The sequence below is a fragment of the Cetorhinus maximus genome, chromosome 1 (assembly GCF_964194155.1).
Source record: "Cetorhinus maximus chromosome 1, sCetMax3.hap1.1, whole genome shotgun sequence".
Classification (NCBI taxonomy): Eukaryota; Metazoa; Chordata; class Chondrichthyes; order Lamniformes; family Cetorhinidae; genus Cetorhinus; species Cetorhinus maximus.
In genome coordinates, this window is record NC_135879.1 from 44318637 (window position 1) to 44343880 (window position 25244).

General features: G+C 44.3%; 1 protein-coding gene across 2 annotated transcripts in view; it reads right to left on the reverse strand.

Moving 5' to 3' along the window:
* The window catches only part of LOC144679771 (transmembrane protein 144-like), a 127666-nt gene that overhangs the window by 5892 nt on the left and 96530 nt on the right, over nucleotides 1–25244 (reverse strand). The window contains exons 9-12 of one of the 2 annotated variants that reach the window (XM_078540526.1): nucleotides 24226–24344; nucleotides 21837–21956; nucleotides 13220–13317; nucleotides 10072–10118 (exon numbers count right to left, since the gene is read on the reverse strand). In XM_078540526.1, the coding sequence (XP_078396652.1) occupies nucleotides 10074–10118; nucleotides 13220–13317; nucleotides 21837–21956; nucleotides 24226–24344 (382 nt within the window). In that variant the 3' untranslated portion in view covers nucleotides 10072–10073. Of the gene's footprint in view, nucleotides 1–10071; nucleotides 10126–13219; nucleotides 13318–21836; nucleotides 21957–24225; nucleotides 24345–25244 lie in introns of both variants that reach the window. The other variant, XM_078540517.1, reaches the window with a different exon arrangement.

A 25244-nucleotide genomic window follows, 5' to 3' on the forward strand; every position in this document is an offset into this window, starting at 1 on the left:
CCTAGACAAATCGACCGCTAAGTCCTTCTCTATGGTGAATACTGATGAGAAGTACTCATTTAGTATCTTTCCCATTTCTTCTGGCTCCACACACAGATTCCCACCTCTGTCCCTGAGTGGGCCTACCCTTTTCCTGGCTACCCTCTTGCTTCTTACATATGTATAAAAGGCCTTGGGATTTTCCTTAATCCTGGTTGCCAATGACTTTTCATGACCCCTTTTAGCCTTCCTGACTCCTTGCTTAAGTTTCTTCCTACTTTCTTCATATTCTCCACAGGCTTCATCTGTTCCCAGCCTTCTAGCACTTACGAATGCTTCCCTTTTCTTTTTGACTAATCTCACAATATCCTTCGTTATCCAAGGTTCCTGAAACTTGCCATACTTACCTTCATCCTAGCAGGAACATGCCGGTCCTGAATTCTTATCAACTGACGTTTGAAAGCCCCCCACGTCAGTTGTTGATTTGCCCTCAAACATCCACCTCCAGTCTAGATTCCTCAGTTTCTGCCTAATATTGTTATAATTAGCCTTCCCCCAATTAAGCACCTTAACCTGAGGACTCCTGTTATCCTTATCCACCAGTACCTTGAAACTTACTGAATTATGGTCACTTTTCCCGAAATGCTCCCCTACTGAAACTTCAACCACCTGGCTGGGTTCATTCCCTAATACCAGGTCCAGTGTTGCCCCTTCCCTAGTTGGACTATCTACATATTGTCTCAGGAAGCCCTCCTGGATACATCCTACAAATTCTGCACCATCCAAACCTCTGGCACTAAGTGATTCCCAGTCAATATAGGGAAAGTTAAAATCACCCACCACAACAACCCTCTTGCTTTTACATCTTTCCAAAATCTGCCTACATAACTGTTCCTCAATCTCCCGCCGGCAATTGGGAGGCCTATAGTAAACCCGCAACATTGTGACTGCACCCTTCCTATTCCGGAGCTCTACCCATATTGCCTCGCTGCATGAGTCCTCCTGTCGTATAGCTGTGATATTCTCCTTAACCAGTAGTGCAACTCCCCCACCTCTTCTACATCCCTCTCTATCCTGCCTGAAACATCTAAATCCTGGAATGTTTATTTGCCAATCCTGTCCATCCTTCAACCAAGTCTCTGTAATAGCAATAACATCATAGTCCCAAGTACTAATCCAAGCTCTAAGCTCATCTGCCTTGCCTGTTATACTTCTCTCATTGAAACAAATGTATTTCAGACCCCCAGTCCCACTGTGTTCAGTAATTTCTCCCTGCCTGCTCTTCCTCTTAGTCCTACTGGCCATATTCACTAGTTCCCAGTCACTTATTTCACCTGCTGACCTATTGCTCTGGTTCCCACCCCCCTGCCATACTAGTTTAAACCCTCCCGAGTGACACTAGCAAACCTCGCAGCCAGGATATTGGTGCCCCTCCAGTTTAGATGCAACCCGTCCTTCTTGTACAGGTCCCACCTGCCCCGGAAGAGATCCCAATGATCCAGATATCGGAAACCCTCCCTCCTACACCATCTGTTCAGCCACGTGTTTAGCTGCACTATCTTCCTATTTCTAGCACGTGGCACAGGGAGTAATCCTGAGATTACAAATCCTAGAGGTCCTGTTTTTTAACTTTCTGCCTAACTCCCTGAACTCCAGCTGCAGGACCTCATCACTCTTCCTGCCTATGCTGTTAGTACCAATGTGTACCAAGGCCTCTGGTTGTTTTCCTTCCCCCTTCAGAATATCCTGTACCCGATCAGAGACGTACTGGACTCTGGCACCAGAGAGACAACATACCATCCTGGTGTCTCTTTCACGACCACAGAAGCACCTATCTGAGCCCCTGACTATAGAGTCCCCTATGACAAGTTCTTCTGTGCTTTGACCCCCCCTGCTGAACAACAGAGCCAGCCGTGGTGCCACTGCTCTGGCTACATGTTAATGTTAATGGCCACTTAGCAAGCATTCCAGATGTGTTAACAATTAATTAAATGCAGTGTCATATATCATTGCTAACCTTTAGAAAATAAGTTGTGAAAAATGTACTTGAAGTTTTTTTTTAAGATTTATTGTCTTAATAATAAAAATGCTTCTTTCAACAGAACCAAGCTGATTGCATTGATAAGTTTTATGACATTCAAGGAATCATCTCAGAAATTCACAATACTGGCTGATTTTCAAGACAACCTTTTGACCATGCTGCACAATTTTATTGAATTTTGCAGCACACCTTATGAATGTTTATTTAGAACTTTTGTGAAGCAGTTTATCAATATATCATCATCTGCTTTGTCTGGTGAATGAAAAGGCCACATGTCCCATCAAGCTTGGTCCAGGATTGCTATATGATTATTCTTAATCAAGGACTTCTCTCTCCACATCACTTGATTGATCCATACTTTGTGCATGTGGAGGTGGGGTTTCGCACAGGCCTAATATTGGTGAGGTGCAAAAGAATAGTGCAATCAAAATCCATTATAGTGCTTGAACATGTCGCCTCCAAAATTTGATCCCATGTTTCCCAAAACTCCATGGACGGAATATTTCCAGAATCATACTAAGTGCGGTAGTGGGCGGGTAAAATGGAGTCCTACCCGCCGACGAAAATGATGGGTTTTCACGCCGTATATTCCTGAGCCCGCCTCATTATTTATGCATTCCCAGGAAACACGCCGTTTCCAAGACGGGCAGGCAGGCTCTCATTCCCCCGCTCGCCATCACCCCACTGTTGCATCACGCGCCGCCATCTTTAAAAGGCAGCCGCCAGCAAAGCGTTCATCGTCACCAGCTCACCACCGCTGTCTGGGAGACATGGCCAGCAAAGGCAAAAAGACTGCAGCCCCCCTGCTTTAACGATGGGTCCCTCGAGTGACTGCTGGATGGTGTGCAGGCCCAATGGGATTTGCTCTACTCCCGCTCTGGCCGCAGGATGGGTAGCAACGTCACCAACCCGGCTTGGGAGGCAGTGGCAGCAGTGGTCAGCGCGAATTCCCTGTAGAGGAGGACAGCCACCCAGTGCCGCAAAAGGATGAATGATCTCCTCTGTTCCGCCAGGGTAAATCATTCTTTTCATCACTCCCAGCTCTCACAATCACAAACCCATCTCACATCCTCAGGGCCCTCACTCACTGCCAATGCAAGGGACATCACCATTCACTCTTTCACACACATTGTCATTGTCCTCATTCTGTCCATGGGACCACTCACCATCCACACAGGCCAGGCATACTTAGCATCTGGCACGGCAGGCGTCCTGATACACTCTCCCCATCTCTATCCATGCAGGACAAACTGGCTCACAACAGGAGGGAAAGGTCGCAGACAGGTAGAGGGATGCCAGAAATCAAAGTTCTTACAGAATTCGAAAACAGAGCCATCCAGCTGACCGGTGATGACCAGGACTGGTCCTGTGCTGATGGTGAGGTCGGTGGTGCTCTACCAAGTGAGGATCCAGCAGTGCAACATTCATCAGACAACCATGCCATGAGTAACGTGTCTTCTTTCACAAGCCACTGCCATGCACTAATTATCTCTCCTTGCTTTCGCAGGCACATCTGCCAAACAGCCGAGAGTCCATGGCCCAGGGCCTCCAGTCAAGCCCCGAGGAAACCTCTGAAGAGGAATCTGAAGGCACCCTCCCTGTAGTCCTGTCAATGCGCTCACCCACACCCTCCACCAGTGCAAAGACACACCTCAGTGGGACCTAGCTTTTGAGTAGCCTCAGGATCATAATCTGGTGAGCACATCGCACTTTCTAATCAAGCAGGCGGAGGCAGGGACTTCCCAGGTCCCCGGCACTCGGGGATTGCTGGAGGCCAGAACATTGCTGAGTCCGAGTCAGATGACGAATGTCTGGACTTGGTCATGTCGCAGTTTCTGGAGCTGCAAAGACAAGCTAGGGAACATCAGGAAAGGATGTCTGCTGCACTCTTCAGATTGCAGGGCACAATGGAGGAGTCCATCCATCTTCAGGCTGAGGTGATAGCGCCAGCATTGCAACGCACCGAGGTCAACACTGGCAGGATGGCAGCCGCCATGGAGACCTTGATCCAGGACGTCACTCCTGCACTGCTGCACGGGCTCAACTCCATCGTTAATGCCATAGTTGGCCTCCAACAGTTTGTATGCGAGAGAGGTGCTGGGCAGCTCGATCTCACTCCAGCTACCCCTTCTGTTCACGGAGTCAGCCAGAGGCCCTCGGGCACCCACAGGGAGGAGGATCAGCGGGTGCACGCTCCGGGGCCACCCACCCAGGTCTGACTCCCCTCTTTCTGTGACCTCCGCACATCCAGCATCACAGGCCGAGGAAGGTGCCACTGCCACACAGCAGGACCCCAAAAGCAGGCCGGGGCCCTCCAAGTCTTGGCCCGCCAGAGGACACCCACCAAAATCATCACATACAGTTACAGTCAGCAGGCTGCTTCCACCTCTGCTGTGGATGTCCGGGTAGCACCAAGACATAGCGGCAGGGTTAGGAATGTTAGGTAAAAGTAGATGCACAGTCTGGCCATGGGTGTTGATCACTTGTACATACTGTTCACTATTGTCAATAAACTTCTAGGAATGTCTCCCTGCCTGTGGCACCTTGTTCTGATGGAGCAGTGTTCTTGTCACTCAGATGTGAAACCTTTCTGCACAAGATAAAAGGCAGGTGTCTCAGTCCAGGGCCTCTTCCTTGTGCTCTGTGCAGCCTTCAGGCCACAGTGTTGGTCAAGCCTCACATTCCCTGGAAACATTACTGATGCCTGCACCTCGGTGGTGCTGGTCATTGCTGCCAGAATGTAGTGGGCAGGCGCCACAGAGTTCTCTTATACTCTGTGTGTGCTCTCAGCAGCTCTAAGGTGGGACTGGCCCCCATCACACCAGCATCTGTGACCAGTGATGCTGTGCACCAGCTCCTGAAGGGCTGAGGTGCTGAAGGCGGACACAGTCTCAGATGCATCTAAAGGTTCATGGCTGTGTCACTGAGATGGCCCTGATTATGGAGCGCAAGCGAGCTGCCCTCAGCCTGACAGGAGTCAGACATTCTCCCAGGCTACGTGAAGATCTATGGAGTATCCTCACTGCATTTTGTAATCATCCTCCTGTGATCGAGTGACTATTAGGGCCTCCACTGCATCTCCATGACAGGAGCATTCTCACAGAGGATATTGGCACTGCGATAAGCCAGACTGGAGTCAAACATTCACAATGGCGTTGTGAAGATCTACAGGGACACCTCACTGCATGTCGTCATCATCCTCCACAAATCTGGCAGCTATGAGGGCCTCCTGAGTGCGCCTGCCTCGTCTAGCCAGTGCGAGAGCCTCATCCCCGTCGTTGTCACCAGCGAGGACCACCTCATCCCCATTGGCGTTCTCCTCAATCCCAGGAGTCCTCCAGTTCCTCCATCTCCTCCTCAGTCAGCTCCTCTACCTGTTGCAGAACCAGGTTGTAAAGGGTGCAGCAGACGATGATGATGTGTGACACCCTCTGCGGACTGTATTGCAGGGCTCCACCAGACCAGTCCAAGCACCAGAACCGCATCTTCAGCATCCCGATGGTCTGCTCCACCAAGTTGCGAGCTGCTGCATCAGCCTCATTATAGCGTTATTCTGCTCTAGTCTGAGGCCGCCGCACGGGTGTCATCAGCCACAGCCTCTGCGGGTAGCCTCTATCCCCAAGGGGCCAACCCTGCAGCCCCTGTGGACCCTGGAAGACTGCAGGGATCTGCGAGTGACTCAGGACGTAAGCATCGTGCACACTCCCTGGAAACCGTGCGCATACCTGCAAGATGCGTTTCTGGTGGTCGAATACCAGCTGCAAGTCCAGTGAATGGAAACCCTTGTGGTTGATGAAGTCCACTGAGTTTAGCGGTGGAGATCTGAGCGCCACATGAGTGCAGTCAATCTGCAGCCTGCACCTGTGCGGATCCCGAGATCAGGGCAAATCCAATGGCCCTTGCATCCTGGCTGTCCAGGATCCGGGCGAAATGCACAAAGTTGCGTGCCATGGAGAAGGTGGCATCCATGACCTCATGGATGCATTTGTAGGTGGCGGATTGTGAAATCCCACAGAGGTCACCTGTGGAGCTCTGAAAGGAGCCACTGGCATCGAAATTGAGCACTGGCAGTAGATGCCTTTCATGTCCTCTTGGCGCCAAGTCCTGCATTAAGTAGCAGATGTGAGCCACCAGGTCCCTAGACACGCGCAGTCATCGGTGACACTGGTCCTCAGTCATCTGCAGAAATGGCAGGCGGCGTCTGTAGATCCTGGGTGTCGCTAGGCGCCGACCAGCCACGGCTCGCTACCGCTTCTGGGCAGCGTGTGCGGGAGCCCCTGCTGCCCCTTTATGAGGTTGCTGCTCTGCCTTTGCGCGGCCAGGTGCCTCAGTCGCTCCCTCTGTATTCTATGGTCTCTGTAGGCCATCAGGCAAACAGCTAGGTCACCAGGATCCATGATCCTGACGTGGTCCTCCTGCAGCATGAAAGAGAGAGAGAGACGTGGTTATCATGGCTGTACTTAGCACCTTCCCTGGCCCTGTGTGACCGCCCCTTAATGCTTCCCGGGAGTGCTGGTCACCCTTCGGATGGCCAGAGATGAGTGCGCTGCATGGCTGCCCTGTCAACCTGTGACAAGGGGGGACACTGGTCCAAAGCAGGATGCTGAGATTGCAAGGGGCTGTGAGCGTCTTCAGCAGTGACTGCTACATGGCCAGTGTTGGTGAGGAGATTGTACAACGTGTGCAGTCCAACTGCTCCGCGGACCAATAAAGTGGTGGCGGACTCGAAGTCTGTGTCGGGGGGGGGGGTGTGGGGGGGTTAAGGTATGGAGCACTTGCTGGCCCTTTGGTGCCTCCGTGACGTTTGCATCGGCGGGCAGGCTAGGAGCCTGATCCCAATCATATCACTGTGGCTGTGCCTGATATGTCTTAGCTGCAGAGGCATGGTCAGTTTATACAAGTGTCCCTAATGCATGGACACTCCCCTCGCTTACCCTGCCTCCCACCTCGATTGCCTGTGGTGGGATGCAGCGCCAACGCAGCACTTGACCCCCCCAACTCAGCAGTCGCCTCTGAGGCTGGCCAGCACTTGCCCCTAGACACCTCCCACCCTCAGCAGTCGCCACCGAGGCTGGCCAGCACTTGCCTCCGGACAATCAACCCCCCCCACCCCCCACCTACCCCTCAGAAGTTGCCTCTGAGGCTGGCCAGAACTTGCCTCTGGACACCATCCATCCCCCTCAGCAGTTGGTTCCGGGGCCAGGCATCAGTTGCCCCCGCCCCCCAGCGCCCCGAGGCCTGTAAACAACGGGCGAGCTGTGGTGAACGTTGCTCCTGACTCACCTCAATTCCCTCAAAGTGAAGGCTGCCAAGTGCACGTTGCCTGCGTGCTGTTGTGAAACATGTCAGTGTGCCTTCCTGCCGACTTGGACGGACAATACGATGGGGTTCCAAGAGCCTGGCAGGGTGGGTTTTTAATTATATGCTAATGTATTACAATTAGCTCCCTGCCAACCAATGGCGGGAAACGCGGCCCGCCGCTGGTGGGCTGAGCGGACGATCGCAACCTGCCTTCACGCTGTCGTGAAGCAGGTCCTGCCATATTTTCCGTGGACGCCACCTATCACACCCGCTGTCAGTGGAATCGGAAAATTCCACCTCATGTTTGAATTCTTCCAATCAGATTTCTGTCCTGTCACAGTACAGAAACAATTACTATCAAAGTCACAAATGACATCCTATGTGACTGTGACAAAGGTAAACTTTTCCTACTTGTCCTTCTTGACCTGCCAACAGGCTTTGACACAGTTGACCACACCAATCTCCTCTAACACCTCTTCAAAGTCACCCAGCTGGGTGGGGTTGTTCTCACCTGATTCCATTCTTATCTACCGAATCATTGCCAGATAATCACTTGCAATAGTTTCTCTTCCTGTTACTGCACCATTACCTCTGGAGCCCCCAAAGATCTATCCTTGGCCCCCTCCTAGTTCTCATCTCTGCGCTGTCCCTCGCAACATACCCAAAGGTGCAGTGATAGTTTTCAAATGTATCCTGACAACACCCAGCTCTACATCACCATCACCTGCTAAATTATCAGAATGCGTATCTGACATCCAGTACTGCAAAAGCAGAAACTTCCTCCAGTTAAATATTGGGAAGACTCAAGCCATTATTTTCAGTCCCTGTTCCCAACTCCATTCCCTAGCTACTGACACCATCCCTCTCCCTAGTAACAATCTGAGATTGAACCAGTGTTCACAACCTTGGTGTCATATTTGATCTTGAACTTAGCTTCCGACCACATTTTTGTGTCAGTACTAAGACCGCCTTTTTCTGCCTCTGCAACATTGTCTGACTTCACCCGTCTTAGCTCATTTGCTGCTGAAACTTTTATTCATGCCTTTGTTACCTCTAGTCTTGGCTATCCCAATGCTTTCCTGGCAGGTCTTGAGGTCATCCAAAACTCTGCTGCCTGTACCCTAACTCACAGCAAGTCCCATTTCATTATCACCTCTGTGTTCGTTGACCCACATTGGCTCCCAGTCAAGTAACACCTTGATTTTAAAATTCTCATCCTTGTTTTCAAATCCCACCATGGCCTTGCCACTCCCCATCTCTGTAATCTCCTTCAGCCCCACAACCCTCCGAGATGTTTGGGCTCCCCTAATTCTGGCCTCTGTGCATCTCCGGTTTTAATCGCTCCACCATTGATGGCTGTGCCTTCAGTTGCCTCAGCTCCTAGCTTTGGAATACCCTCCCTACAGCTCTCCACCTTCTTGCTCGCATTCTTCCTTTAAGGCACAGCTTAAAACCTACCTCTTTGACCAAGCTTTTGGTCTTCTGACCAAATATCTCCTTATGTGAATAAAAATACCTGGAAAAACTCAGCAGGTCTGACAGCATCTGCGAGAGGAATACTGTCAGACCTGCTGAGTTTTTCCAGGTATTTTTATTTTTGTTTTGGATTTCCAGCATCCGCAATGTTTTGCTTTTATCTCCTTATGTGGTTTGGTGTCATGCTTTGTTTTTTTAATTCTCCTGTGAAGCGTCTTCGGCACTACAAAAATAAGTTGTTTGCAGAAGGACCGATCTGTTTGTGCACACTGGAAAACTAAAATTTCTAAAAATACCCATTGCATTTGCAGTAGGGCATGATGCTAACAGGAAATGTATCTTTGAGGTTTTAGCTTTTATTTGATTTGCAATATTTAATGTTTGGTAGCAACCAGGAAACATTTTTGTCTTTATAAGTAAGATACAAATTGCTTGACATTGCAATCGCCATTTAAGAATCTCAGATAAAAATAGGCTGTACGTCATTTTCTTTTAAATAAATATGTATTTTTAATTAGGGAGGTGGCATTCATGGAAAATCATTTCACAAACTATGGGGAAAAGCAAATTTTGAAAATACTTGCATACTTGTAAATAAACAAAAAGAAACACTTTTTTGAACACAGACTGCTTTTGAAATTTCTAGTCAAGTTCTAAATATGCATAAAACAGAATGTATTTACGGAGGTACACGAGTGGGCACTGTGGGAACCATTATGCTTTCGGTTAGTAATCTAAATTGATTTAATGGGTATTACATAACATGGGATGTCCCAGTTCACTGCCTATGAAGTAAATTTTGAAGTGTTGTGATTGTTATAATGTAAGGAAATACTGCAACCAATTATATTCTGCAAGGTTCCACAAACAGCAATGAAATAAATGAACAGATACTCTTTTTAGTGAAGTTGAGTAAGAGATAAATATTGACCAGGACGCTGGGAGAACTTCCATGTGCTTCTTCAAGTAGCGGCCTGTCCACCTGAGAGAACAGATGGGGCCAGGAGGAGGATGGATTTAACATCTCATCTGAAAGATGGCACCTTTGATAGTGCAGCTTTCCTCAGTAATGCACTGAAATGACAACCTAGATTAAATGTTCAAATTTATGGATTGGTTTGAACCCAGAATCTACTTTTTTTACTCATACAGGTATTGACCACTGAGCCAAAGCTGACAAAGTGGAAAAGGTAGGGAAGTCATGTGGTCAATAAAGTTGCTGCGTTTCATGAAACTGTAGAAAGAAAGAGTGTAGAAAAAGTCTAAATACTTACTTTTATTTCTTTGAACATAAGCACTCCCCATAAAGCAGCAATGAAGCCTGGTACCTGAGAAAAGAAGTTTCATTAATACATTGGTATATGTTTTTAATTTGAAGAAAAAGTCCTTTTGTCTAGAAAATGAAACTGTGTTTAAAATAATATACAACTCTTGAAAATTAAACATGGAATCTTAAAAATATTGTTTGGGAATTACAAGACTGGTCTTTGCCTGCATCACAATATGAATCCATTTAGGTGCAGTTAGCAACTGAGCATTATGTAACAAAAGCTCAGTTGCCTGTCAATCATAGCATTTTATTTAATAGTCAAAAAAATGATTTCAGCAAAGCATATCTGTAAAGGAAAACAATCAACCATTTGATAGCTTCTTAATGTCATTTTGCTAAAGGCTATTCTAATTAATTTTCTGCTGCATCCAGTTTTAATTTTTAAGAAATGTGCAGGACCAAAGGGAAATACTGTGCTCAATCTGGGCCTCTGTACTAAGATTCTCAATTACAATGTACAGTATTAAAATTATTATTACACTGTTGTGACATCTTTTGAGATATTAGGTTATATCAACTTTAAGTGTGAATATGCAATGCATAATACATGCATTGAAATGAAATACATTAATACTATTGGTTAACAACCACTGCTAAAAGTTACATATATGTAATTAATCATACTCGTTTTGAAAATTATTCAGAGTTTATATAATGGGCGAAATTTTACGGCAGTGGGATTTTACGTTCCCGCCGAAGCCAATGAGGTTTAGAATGTCTCGCCGCATTTTACGTCCCCGTCCCCGCTGAAACGGGGCCGTAAAATTCTGCCCAGTAAGTCTAATCCACTTATATTATACAGAGCTCTTCAACAGAACAAGTAAGGCCTTAAAATCCACAGGCTTCTGACACTCTCCTGTCACAAACCATGGTATGCCCATGAACTAGGCCTGTGTCGGATATTCCATTGGTCTTGTCTGCTGCAGAAGCTCTGTCTGTTCTAAAAAGAGAACCCTGACTTCATTATAGGAGGGTTTGCTGGGACATGGGGAAGCCTGGGGATGCAGGTTTCCTTATTCCTGGGTGTCAATGGGTAACTCGTTAGTTAGATGAAACAAAGTTGAACCAGTCTCTTGACCCACCAATCTGGGGTCCACGAGAAGGCTGAAGCCAAGATCCACACTCTCCTTGTAAGACAGTGGGCAGAATATTGAGCTCAGCGGACGAATGAGTGCCCGACCTGGCCGAGCGTAAAAAGATGTGCAATGCTGTCGGGTAAACGTCCCAACGTCATTGCGTAGTATAGGCGCGCGCCAGAGTCGGCAGCGCACCCGCCAACAATTAAAAGGCCTATTAAGGCCATTAACAAGGCAATTAATTTCAAATTTACGCTGCCCGTCCAACCTTACGGTTGGCGGGCAGGTGAAAACACCAAGCGGCCTTTACACTTTTTAGGAAACTTCATCCATGGGCAGGATGAGGTTTCCTAAAGCAAATAAAAATAAAATAAAAATTTCACACTTGAATTAAAAACATGTCCCTGCTCATGTGACAGAGTCACATGAGGGGACATGCTTTTATGATATTTTAATTTTGTTCATTAAGTTTTTTCAAAGAGCGCTTCATCTCCCTGAGGCACGGAGCTGCCTCAGGGAGATTGAAGCACTCTTTCGCATGCATGCGCGAAGTTCGCGCTAGGTGCACTCGCCCTCCTCCCCCCACCTGCACAGGCAGTACTGAGCGCTGCCACTTGCGTTCCAGGCAGGGCCGCCCACGTAAAATCGTGATGCGGTGCCGATTGGCTACCCGACCACCCCCGCCAAGCGCAAAATCCTGCCCAGTGTCTGCAGCATGCATTTCATTAAGGATTCATTGTAGCTCTCAACCTTGATCAATCCCATTTTGATGATAGAAACGAGCCATTTAACTTTCATTTTTAAACTTTTATTAACATTATATTTGAGAAAGTGTCATTCAATTATCAATTTTGAAAAAAACCTTTGAAATGTTGTTGAATGTGTTTCTGTCCTATTTTTCGTTATTATTGGCATTTGAGTATCTGCATTGCGGCCCTTGAAGATATTGCATTTTTGATTAAATTTAAAAATTGTCTCTTTGTTTTATTAAGTTTGCCAAACTCCGTGCTAAGACATTAACTTGACTTCGGGCATCATCAGCCTTTTGAAATCACCACGTCTGAAAGAACTGGTGTAACTGCCCTGAATGACTGAGCCGCATCACTTCCCTGCTGAATGCTGCAATGTCGATTGCCCAAGAATAATTCATAGTGGTGTGAGCATCTATCAGGATTGTTCAAAATAAGAAATGTCCTTCTGACCGTGCATATTCTGGTGGTATGAGTCGCAGGGGTTAGGTCAGGATATGAGGTAGAGGCTGCTTGGACCTGAAGACTCTCAAGATTAATTAAATACTAACTGCTTTTATATTCAACAAGAAAAGGACACACACTAGAACTTGAATGCATTAAATTATGACTAATCCTTCATAGGTAGTAGAGTACCAAATCCTCTTGAACAGATAGAAATGGGGTAAAGGTGTCAATTTTGAGGTTGATTGGGCAGCAGGAAGGGACTTGGACTGAAACAGTCAAACTTAAATTTACAAGTATTAGGAGCCTTTGGTCTAGATTTTGCAGTCAGTGGTGAAGAGATGACACTTACCGTTGACTTTGTAAAGAGTTGTCCACAAAGATTCAGTGGGCTCTAGCCCATTGACTTCTATTATTATGATGTGGCTTTGAATCTGGCACTATCTGCAGGGAATCTGTGTTGTCCAGTAACAGTGAAATTATCAAGCAGGCTGATAGCCAACCAGATTGAATAATTCACACAGGCAAATTACCAAGAAATAAAAAGCATAGATTTTAACTTACCTTTTAATAAATTGCAGAATGTGAAAAAAGATAGGGACACGCAAACGGGATTAAGGTAGAAACTGAAATATTAAACTTTAATAAAAAATAATTTTTAGTTCAAAAATCATGGAATTTTAAGCACTATGAGTGAATGGCACTCCACGTTTATAAAATCTATATGGATTGATAAAAATCAATGAAACAGCTTACAATGTCTTTAAAAAAGCAGCCATTCCCCACAATCTTATAGCATATAAACAGCATTTGATCAACTTACAGCAGTGATTATAGGAAAACTAACAACCGCACTGAGGAAATCATTTGCCAGGAACCAGCAGCAGTTGGCGATAGCCCACATCACACCTGAAGCAAAGCCTAACAAAGAAAACAGCATGTTAGATGTTAATGGTATTTTGCAACATTACTGAAATTTCATTAAATATCACATGCAGATATAAAATATATAGTTTTGAAGCTACGCCTAGACTGAAGTTTAATGTCTATTTTCTTTCCAGGGATGCTGTTTGTGTTCCAGATCTCTTGTTACAAAATATATATATGCATTTTGGTAAGAAGTGTTGTAATTTCACAGAAGTGCTCTCTAAAGAGAACATACATAGAGGTAATTAATAATGCCAGCTCAGTGCCCTCACTCTTGAAGTGTAGTTCTTTAATGATTAACAATTCAGGTGGGTAACAGGAAAAGTGCATCAACAGAAATAAAAATGATTTCCTATAGTTCATTTTCTGTTTCTTCAGTTGTCAGGAATACTTGAAATATTCAACAAAATATCCAGGGTTGTGACTGTACTACTAATTGTGAGGTAGACTGGATGCCTGCTATAGTAGGTGCTGGCTCCACTTTAAATTATGGGAATAATTAAGATTAATTAATTCCTGTAAGAGGGCCAAAGAGGAGTCTATCCCCAAGAAATGGTAGAAAATCAAAGTGGCAGTTTACTGCTCCGCCAAGGGAAGCGAGAACCTTAATGGGACAAAAGCTTAATTTTAAAAATTCTTTCAGCCATGCAGGGGAATGATATTTTGGAACTATGGGGCAATCAATTCCTACTGACATTAATTACCTCTCCTTTCACCCATTGTTTGGGGCCTTCTTAAGATTCAAGAAAAACCTATACCTGTTCTACGGTTGCTATGTCTTCAGTTGGGTTTAACAAAGAGAAGCCCAGAAAGAGCCACATCAGTAACTTCACTTCAAAGGATAGCATTTTGGGATTTTCTGTGGTTGTGAAATGTGTTTATATAAATACAAGTTCCTGGTTTTCTTACAAGCATTAGTTTTGAGATACAGTTGGATCTCATGTGCAGAAAGAAAATGCAGTTTGAATAACCCTAGTTAATTAAATGATTTGTAGTGAAGGATTTAGAAGCACTGGGGAGGGCACAGAGAAGATTTACAAGGACGATGCTCGAAATGTGTGGTTATACATATCAGGAAAAGATGAATTTGCTGGGTCTCTTTTCTCTTGAAAAAAGGCTGAGGAGTAACTAAATAGAAATCTTAAAAATTATGAAAAGTTTTGATAGAATGCATAGAGATAATGTTTCCTCTTGCGGGTAAGAGCATAACCAGAGACCATCATTATAAGATAGTCACTAAGAAATCCAGCAGGCAATTCAGAAGAAACATCTTTACCCAATGAGTGGTGAGAATTTGGAACCTGTTACCACAGGTAGTGGTTGAAGAGAACAGTATTGATGCATTTAAGGGGAAGCTAGACGAGCATGAGGGAAAAGGAAACAGATAGCTACAATGGCAGATTTATACGAGGGAAAATGAGAGGAGGTTTTAAGTATAACATAAACACCAACATGACCTAGTTGGGTCAAATGGCCTGTTTCTGTGCCGTATATCCTATCTAAGTGTGACAAAATGGTTTAATTCATATTGCAACTTGTTAATCATACCATTACTTAACAATGATTTTAGATGACAAGGATGTCAAACATTAAACATTTTAAAAGTCTATTTAGTTTATCATGGTAGCATCAAAGTTTAGCAATACTTTGTGCAGAACTGTATGTAGTATGAGGGTAATTGTCAGACTTTGCACATTTGGTAGAGAACCTTGCTTGCTGGGAATATATAGTGGAAATCTGGGCACATGATGGCTATGGTCATTGCCTGGCAATAAGTGAGAATCTAACCATCTCTCCTTGACATTCAAAGTCATTACTATTGCTGAATTCCCCACCAACATCCTGGTCATTACCTTTGACCAGAAACTTAATTAGATTAGGCATATGTGGCTACAACAGCAGTTCAGAAACTAGGACTTCTGCAGTGAGTAACTCAGCTCCTGACTCTGCAAAGCCTGCCCACCATCAAAAAAGCACAAGGCAGGAGCATGATGGCGTTCTCATCACTTGTCTGGATGAGCGCAGCTCCAACATTAGTCAAGAAGCTCAACACTATCCAGGACAAAGCATCTCAGTCGATTAGCATTCCATCCACCACCTCCAACATTCACTCCCTCATTCATCACCAGCACAGTGGTAGCAGTGTGAACCATGTACAAGACGCACTGCTGTAACTGCCGAAGATACTTTAACAGCACCTTCCAAAACCACAACCTCTAAATCACCTAGAAGGACATGGGTATCATATGCATGGGAACACCACCACCTTCAAGTTCCCCTCCCAGACACACATGATCCTAACTTGGAACTATGTTGCTGTTCCTTCAATGTCACTGGGTAAAAAATCTGGAACTTCCTTCCTAACAGCATTGAGGGTGTAGCTGTACCAGATGGTCTGTAGCAGTTCAAGAAGGCAGCTCATCACCAACTTCTCAAGGGCAGTTAGGGATAGGAAATAAATGCTAGCCTTGCCACTGACGCTCACATCACATGAAGGAATGAAAAAAAATTGAAAACTATTTTGTGACTATTAATTTAAATGTTTTAACAATTATAGGCAGCACTGGTAGGGCTGATATAAAAGTACCTCTTATATGCAAACCTCCTTTACCATATTAACTTGCAAACCATTAATCTGAGAATTGACAACAGACATGAGTTAAAAAGAATGCACTGTAATTGCTGCCACGGACAGCCCAGTCCAATGCAAGAAATATTGACCCCAAAAAAGGGTTGGTTTAGGTTGATTGTCAGGTAAAATGCAAATGCCCCAAGCCTCCCAATTCTGGTTTTAATGGAGGCAGGACAGGTTGGCCAATATATCCACTTGTAGGTGGTGGGTTAGTCATTTAAATATTAGAAATGAGGGACTGCGAAAAAATAATGGTGAAAGTCAATGCCATGAGTGTTGCTCCAAGAACACGGATGCAGTGCAGGAAGAACGCAACACAAGAATTAGGAGCAGGAGTAGGCCATTTGGCCCCTTGAGCCTGCCCCACCATTGAATAAGATCACGGTTGATCTGATTGTGGCCTCAATTCCACTTTTATGTCTGCCCACCATAACCCCTGACTCCTTTGTCGATCAAAAATCTCTCTAATTTGGCTTTGAATAAGTTCAATGACCCAGCCTCAACTACACTGCGGGAAAGAGAAATCTACAGACCGACAATTCTCTGACAGAAAAAACGTTTCCTTATTTCAGTCTTAAGTGGGAGACCTCTTATTTTTAAACTGTGTCCCCTACTTATAGACTCCCCTACAAGAATCCACCCTGTTAAGTCCCATCAGGATCTCATATGTTTCAATAAGATTACCACTCATTCTAAATTCCAATGGATATAGGTGCAAGCTGCTCAATCTTTCCTCAGAAGATAACACCTTCATCCCAGGAATTAGTTGAGTGAACTTTCTCTGAACTGCTTCAAATGCAATTATATCCTTTCTTAAGTAAGGAGGCCAAAACTGTACACAGTACTCTAGATGAGGTCTAAGGCCCTGTACAGCTGTAGCAATGCTTCCCTACTTTTATACTCGATTCCCCTTGCAATAAACACTTTCCAAATGACTTACTGTACCTGCATATTAACTTTTGTGATTCTTGTATTAGGATTCTCAGATCCCTCACTGGAGTTCTGCAGTCTCTCTCCATTCAAATAATATACTGTTTTTCTATTCTTGCCAAAGTGGGTAAGTTCACATTTTTCCTCATCCTCATCTGCCAAATTTTTGCCCACTCACTTAACATATGAACAAGGAGGAGGAGTATGCCATTTGACCCCTTGAGCCTGCTCCGCCATTTAATAAGATCACGGCTGATCTGATAGTAACCTCAAATTTGCATCCCACCTACCCCCAATAACCTATCACCACCTTCCTTACTGTTAGGGGGAAGAAAGTAAATGAGCACGAATGGTAAGGGAGAATTCATTATAAGGGAATGAATTACTTAAATTAGAATCTATAGGCAGGCCAGCGCAAATCAGTAAATCAACAATTAAACAGTTAAACCAGATGAACCTTATACATTCTCAAACTTTGTACACCCCCAGGGTTTATAATCACCAGCAAGGTCCTGGGAGTTAGATTGGAGTCAGAGGATGGCAATAACATAGATTAAGTGTGCTCTTCAACAGATAGGGGAAGGACAGACGGTCCCAGCTTAGATAGGAAAATAGGGACATACGATGCATGTACCTGTTACCAGAGATGTCTGTTTAATGTAAACCAATATGTGGACAAGATCGGAATCTGGAAACTATTCTTGTACGTGACCAATAATGTATAAATATGGTGAACACTTGTAGTTTAGCAGAGTACTGTCTCAAGCTGTATTGAGATGGTGCCCTCCTTGCAACTGCTCGAATAAACGATCGTAACCTGTACCTGAGCCTCCTGTGGTCTGTTCATCAAAGATACCACATCACTTATCAAGAATCTATTCACCTCTGCCTTAAAAATATTCAAAGACTCTGCTTCCACCGCCTTTTCAGGAAGAGAGTTCCAAAGACTCACGACACTCAGAGAAAAAATTTCAGCTCATCTCCTTTTCAAATGGGTGACCCCTTTAAACAGTGACCACTGGTGCTAGATTCTCCCACAAGAGGAAACATCCTCTCCACATCCACTCTGTAAAGACCCCTAAGGATCTTGTATGTTTCAGTCAAATCGCCTCTTACTCTTCTAAACTCCAACTTAATCTGGCTAAATCCCTTTGTAGGCTCTTTGTCCTTTTGACAACCTACTTTTCCAACTATCTTTGTGTCATTGGCAATAGACAGAGCTCAGCGATCTCAGCACCAACGGATCAGATCTAAGCTCTGCAGTCCTGCCACATCCAATCGTGAACAGTGGTGGTCAATGCTCCACAAATATCTCCATCCTCAATGATGGGGGAGTCCAGAACATCAGTGCAAAAGGCAAAGCTGAAGTGTTTGCAACAATCTTCAGCCAGAAGTGCTGAGTGGATGATCCATCTTGGTCTCCTCTTGAGGTCCCCAGCATCACAGATGCCTGTCTTCAGCCAATTCTATTCAGTCCACGTGATATCATGGAACGGCTGAAGGCACAGGATACTGCAAAGGCTATGGGCCCCAACAACATTCTGGCAATAGTACTGAAGACTTGTGCTCCAGAGCTAGCTGTGCCCTTGGCCACTCTTTCAGTACAGCTACAACATTGGCATCTACCCGATAATGTGGAAAACTGCCCAAGTATGTCCTGTACACAAAAAGCAGGACAAATCTAACTGGCCAATTACCGTCCCATCAGTCTACTTTCGATCATCAGCAAAGTGATGGAAAGTGTCGTCAAAGTGCTTTCAAGTGGCACTTACTCAGCAATAAGCTGCTCACTAACGCTCAGGGTTTTGCCAGGGCCACTTAGCTCCTGACTGCCTTACAGCCTTAGTCCAAACATGGACAAAAGAGCTGAACTCAAGAGGTTAAATGAGTGTGACTGCCCTTAACGTCAAGGTAGCATTTGACCAAGTGTGGCATCAAGGAGCCTAGCAAAACTGGAGTCAATGGGAATCGGGGGAAAACTCTCCACTGGTTGGAGTCATACCTAGCACAAAGGAAGATGGTTGTGGTCATTGGCGATCAATCATTTCAGCCCCAGGGCATCACTGCTGGATTTCCTCAGGGTAGTGTCCTAGGACTAACCATCTCCAGCTGCTTCATCAATCATAAGGTTAGAAGTAGGGATGTTCACTGATGATTGCACAATGTTCAGCACCATTCGTGACTCCTCAGATACTGAAGCAATCCGTTCACATATGCAGCAAGACCTGGACAATATCCAGGCTTGGGCTGGTCAGTGGCAAGTAACATTCAAACCACACAAGTGCCAGGCAATGACCATCTCCAACAAGAGAGAATCCAACCATCTCTCCTTCACATTCAATATGGCATTACCATCGCTGAATCCCCACTATCAACATTGTGGGGGCTACCATTGACCAGAAACTGAACTGGACTAGCCATATAAATTCTGTGGCTACAAGAGCAGGTCAGAGGCTGGGAATCCTCTGGCAAGTTACTCACCTCCTGACACCCCGAAGCCTGTTCACCATCTACACGGCACAAGTCAGGAGTGTGATGGAATACTCTCCACTTTCCTGGATGAGTGCAGCTCCGAAAACACTCAGGAAGCTCAACACCATCGAGGAAAAAGCAGTCTGCTTGATTGCCACCCCATCCAAACCTTCAACATCCACTCTCTCCACCACTGACACATAGTGGTGGCATTGTGTTCCATCTACAAAATGTACTGCAGCAACTCATCAAGATTCCTCTGACAGCACCTTACAAGCTAGCAATCTCTACCACCTAGAAGGACAAGAGCAGCAGATGCATGGAAACAACACCATCTCCAAGTTCCCCTCCAAGTCACTCATCATCCTGACTTAGAAATATATCGCTGTTCCTTCATTGTCGCTGGATCAAAATCCTGGAACTCCCTCCCTAACAGCATTGCGGGTGAAGCTACACCGCATGGACTGCAGCAGTTCAAGAAGACAGCTCACCACCACCTTCTCAAGGGCAATTAAGGATGGGCAATAAATGCTGGCCTAGCTAACGATGTCCACATCCTGTGAAAGAATGTATAAAAAAAAATACTCTTGAACTGGAGCATTCCCAGGTCGAGGAGGAAAACAGTGAAGATGAAGGGTCACCGTCATTCAATCTTATACTCGCAACAACCACCTCAAAGACTGACATCAAGCTAAAATAGAATATAATACAGGAGTAACAAGTGATGAGACATCAGACACAACTGTGCAGTAGCTAGGGCGGGGCTAAAGAATAGCAAAGGTGCCAGCTCACCAGAGGGAACGGTTGCACACTATTTCTGCTGCATAAGAGACTTTGATGGGCTAGGCCACAGAAGTGGGTTGATGACTGTACAAAACCAAATGTTTTGTGCATTGGAATGTCTGCCATAGTACTGTGCGCTTTCAGGATGGCTGCATTCGTGCTCCCATTCGTGCCATTTAACCAGAGCTCTTGCTTGGACAGCTAGCCAGCCTGCCCAAACTGCTGCTACCTAAGCCGAAATAGTGCTGTCTGAAGCCAGGTTTTCTAGGCCCAGGAGAGCTGAAGGTTGACCTCCAAGGTCATCTAAAGTTTCCTCAATTGGAGCTCAGCCACCATCTATACCTGTAGCCACTGGGCAAAGAACCTCGTTTGAAGACTAGGTGAGGCCTATGTACAAGAGAGTCACAAAGAGAAGGCAAAAGAGTAATTTGTTTATTTTCCTATGTATTACATCATACCTAAATTCATAACTTTGGATTTCAATGTGCATTTTTTAGTGGCTGTTATTTTTGCGTTTTTTTTATATAGCTCATTAATTATTTCATCACTTGGACCACGTAGAAAGGGGTTGTCCACTTTGCAGCCTCCCTTCCTACTCCTTATGCCCCTTGGTAATATCATTTGAAAGCAAAGAGTTAGTTTTCGCTTGTACTCTGCGACAACAGTTCTACGTCACCACCAGCTCTCTTGACTTCTTCACTATTGCTAAACTATCAGGCTGCTTATCCAACATCCAGTACTGGATGAGCAGAAATTTCTTCCAATTAAACATTGGGCAAGGTGAAGCCATTGTTTTCAGAGCCCAGCTGAAACTCCATTCTGCAGCTACCTACTCCATCCCTCTCCCTGGCAAAATCCCGAATCATTCTTTTCATTGACACTGATATCAGCTTCCATCCACATATGCTATCACTAAGACTGCCCATTTCTACCTCCGTAACATTGCCTAACTTCACCCCTGTCTCAGCTCCTCTACTGTGAAATCCTCATTCATGCCTTTGCTACCTCTAGACTTAACTATTCCAACACACACCTGGCTGGTCTCCCACATTCTACCCTCCATAATCTCGAGGCCATCCAGAACTTTGCTGCCTGTGTCTTAACTCACACTAAGTTCTGTTCCCCTATCACCCCTGTGCTTGTTGACCTACATTGGTTCCCGCTCAAGCAATGTCTTGATTTTAAAATTCTCATCCTTGTTTTCATATCCCTCCATGGCCTCGGCCCTCCCTATCTCTGTAATCATCACCAGCCCCACAACTCTCTGAGATGTCTGTGCTCACCTAATTATGGCTTCTTTGGCATCCCTGATTTTAATCGCTCCATCACTGGTGGCCGTGCCTTCAGTTGCCTACACTCTAAGCTCTGAAATTCCCTCCCTCTTCCTCTCTGCCTTGCTTTCCTCCTTAAGACACTCCTTAAAAACCTACCTCTTTGACCAAGTTCTTGGTTATCTGACCTAATATCGCCTTGCATGGCTCGGTGTCATATTTTGCTCCTTGGGAGGTTTCAGCATGTTAAAGGCATTATATAAATACAAGATGTTGTTGTGTTTTATCACCTCCTTAGCTAACTAACTTGCATCAAGAACGAAAAGTTGTATTATAGATTTTATTAAAGTATTAGCAAACAAGATATTTTAAATTTTTGAAAAAAAAACAATTAAGAATGGTATGTATGACATCCTGCTCCTTACCTGGTAGTATTGCTTTTGGGTAAACCTTTGGCTTGTTCTTCATGATTGCACAATATATCAAAAAGTAGACTGTACTCGTGAGAAATATGCCACTAAAATGTGCAAATACATAGTCCAGATCTGAGAGGAAAGCATATTTTTATAATTATCCTTATTATGTTAAGACAATTTCAATATTCAGTCCATTCACAATATTGGTTATGCTTGGATGTCTATTGAGTATAATAATTTAAAATACATTAGAATTAATACTGGCCTTTAGACTAAAAAGTTAAGTGACTCATTAATGAAAAGAAGTTTGAATTTTGCCTGCAGCAGAAAGAAAGATAAGCGTATCTACTGGACTGTTTCAATGTCCCCCAGAATTTGAATTGAAAAAGGCACTTTAATCAAAAGGAAGAGAATTATTTAAATGATATGTGAAATTCCTTAGGGCTCCGCCAGCCTCTAGCCATGGCTCCGACTCCGCTCCAATTCTGGTTCCCCTTCGAAGCATAAATAGGAACCCCTGATATAAGGAATTGCTACCCATCATTCCATGCTTCCTCTCAAATCCCTCATTTGCCTTGTAAAGGGTGAATAGATGTTCTGCGACTTAAAAGACATTAAGGAAACTCCTGGGAATTGAAGGGACTACATCTCCATAGTCTTCCCTGGGTTTTTTTTATTCCTTCATGGATGTGGGTATCGCTGGCTAGGCCAGCATTCTTTGCCTGTCCCTAATTGCCCTTGAGAACTAAGTGCCTTTCAGAGGGCATTTAAGAGTCAACCACATTGCTGTGGGTCTGGAGCTACATATAGGCCAAGCCATCAATAAAAATCTGGATGATGACCATGATACCATTGCCAATTGTTGTAAAATCCCATCCGGTTCACTAGTGTCCTCTCGGGAAGGAAATCTGCCATCCCTACCTGGTCTAGCCTCAATCATTTACTGCATTTATTAGTAACTTAGGTGGTAATATAGAGCAAATAACCAAATTAGATGGCACAAAGATAGGCAGCAATGTAGGTAGTATAGATGGAGTCATAATCTTTCAATATTTCTTTGTAGCGTTAAGTGAATGCGCGCAACAGTGGCAAACAGGTTTCAAAGTAGACAAATGTGAGGACCTAAAAAGGATGAAACCAGGTATTTTCTAATCTGTGAAAAGTTAGAACTAGTGGAGGTCCAAAGAGATTTGGAGGTCCAGGTACATAGACCATTAAAAGTAAAAGGTACAGATGACAATCATAAAGGCTTATGGAATGCTGGCCTTTATACCTAGAGGAGTAGTATACAAGAGGGTAGAAGTCATGCTTCAGCTATACAAAGCACTGGTTCGGTCATATCTGGAATACTGTGTTCAATTCTAGACACCACACAGTAGGAAGGATATACTGGCCTAAAAATTAGAGGTAAACATATCAGGAGTGGAATTAGAAAGCACTTCTAGAGTATTGTGTGGAATATTGGAACATCCTTCCACAAATGTCAATTAATGCTGGATCAACTGTTCTTTTAAAAATTGAGATCGGTAGATTTTTGTTAGCCAAAGATAATAAGGGTCTGGGGCAAAGGCATATGGATAAAAGCAAAATACTGCGGATGCTGGAAATCTGAAATAAAAACAGAAAATGCTGGAAAAACTCATGGGATCTGGCTGTATTTGTGGAGAGAGAAACAGAGTTAATGTTTCAAGTCCATATGACTCTTCTTCAGAGTTAGGTCGCAGATCAGCCAGACCTCAATGGGCGGTACATGCTCAAGGGGTTAAATAACCTACTCTTGTGTCTATTTTTCATTGTTCTCAATCTTTAAGGAGGGTTCAAGTTGGGTAAAAGGTACAAGTTCTCTGGGTGGCATTAATATAATTATACAGAAGCAAACCCCTTCTAGGCAACAATGTGGATGGCAATTGGAAATTCAGATTTAACAACTTTAGCAATTTAAGTGAGGCAAAGGAGATCAGATGATCCTGTAAAGAAAGAGGGAAAGTACAGAATAAAATTACTGCTATACAGGTGACCCAATCTCTTTTGGGACCAAACCATTAAATAGCATTCATCTCCTTTCTTCTGAACTAATGCTGCTTATATCCTTTAACCTTTCTGTAAGCTGAAAGTACTCTATCATTAATGATTGTACTAAATTCTATAACCCCGAATTTCTGTAGGGATTGACATCTTGACATAACTTCAACCATTAAAAGGAAACTGCTGTTTCCAGCACTTGTTCTATTTCTCTGAGGGACTATCAAAGTTCATTCAGCAAGGAGAGTGCTCGGAACAGCCCCCAAGGAAATTTAGTCTATAAACTTAATTATTTCCATTCCTTTTAGCATCGTTATTCTAAACACTTAGAAAATAATGGACTTTGATACTATACAGCAAATAAAAAGCATCTTACCAAACTGGCTTGCATTTTTATATTCCGTTTCATTCTTCAGAGCATGGTTCTTGATATAAATCACTGGCACAAAGCTGGAACCATACAATAGCCCTGCAATCACTGCAAGGAATGATCCTCTAAAGCAAGGGAAAGAAAATAAGAATCGGTAATATAAAAATACAACATATTACATGGTCTGTGTTTTTTCCAATCTTTGGGCAGAGTTCCTTTGTCAGAACCACGTTCTGATGGGGGAGATCATTTTGAGCTGGCATTTCTGGCACGGAGCCTTGTCCATCTGGAGCACTTACTGGCAATTTGGGCACGCATTTTAATGGCCAGGCATGCATGCCTGGCATTCCGCCAAAGTTGCAAAGGCACTCCTGGTGGCTGAAGCTTTCCACTCGGAAAAAAGATTGCATATTTTGCAACACATTACTATCGTTAAAAACAAAAATATAAAGCCATGTTCAGACAAAAGATCAACAGTTACATCTGTTCTCTCCACTTTTGCTAACCTGATCTGCTGAGAGTTTTGAAAATGTTCTGCTTTTGTATTAAAAACTGAAGCTGCTCTTAAAACATGCTATCACAGATAAAAATGTTTTAAAGCAAACTAAAAAAACGGTCTGAGACATTAAGTAGCTACGATGCTAGGGCTTTGAGGTTGTTTCCCCATCGACTGCTTAGTGACAGCTTGTCTCAGTAAATGACTTAGCCCCATTTTATTGAGTGGGGGGGGCGGTGCAGAGAGGGGTCACCGGCAACAGGTTGAGATCAGGCAAAAATGTTAGAATTGCTCCAAGATTGTCAGAAGCCATCTTATTAAGTCAAGTAAATTGACCCATTGCTATGGGGTAACACGGTACATTCTTCATCTTGGATTATTACTCAAACGCAAATGATACAGTTTGAATTAGTCGAGTCTAATCATAATAGTTGCTTTGTATGTTCACCCCACTGTGAAATCAGGCAACTTATTTTACCTCACCAAGCATTGTTTTAGTCTGCCTTTGCAATGATTGAAGCACATGCAA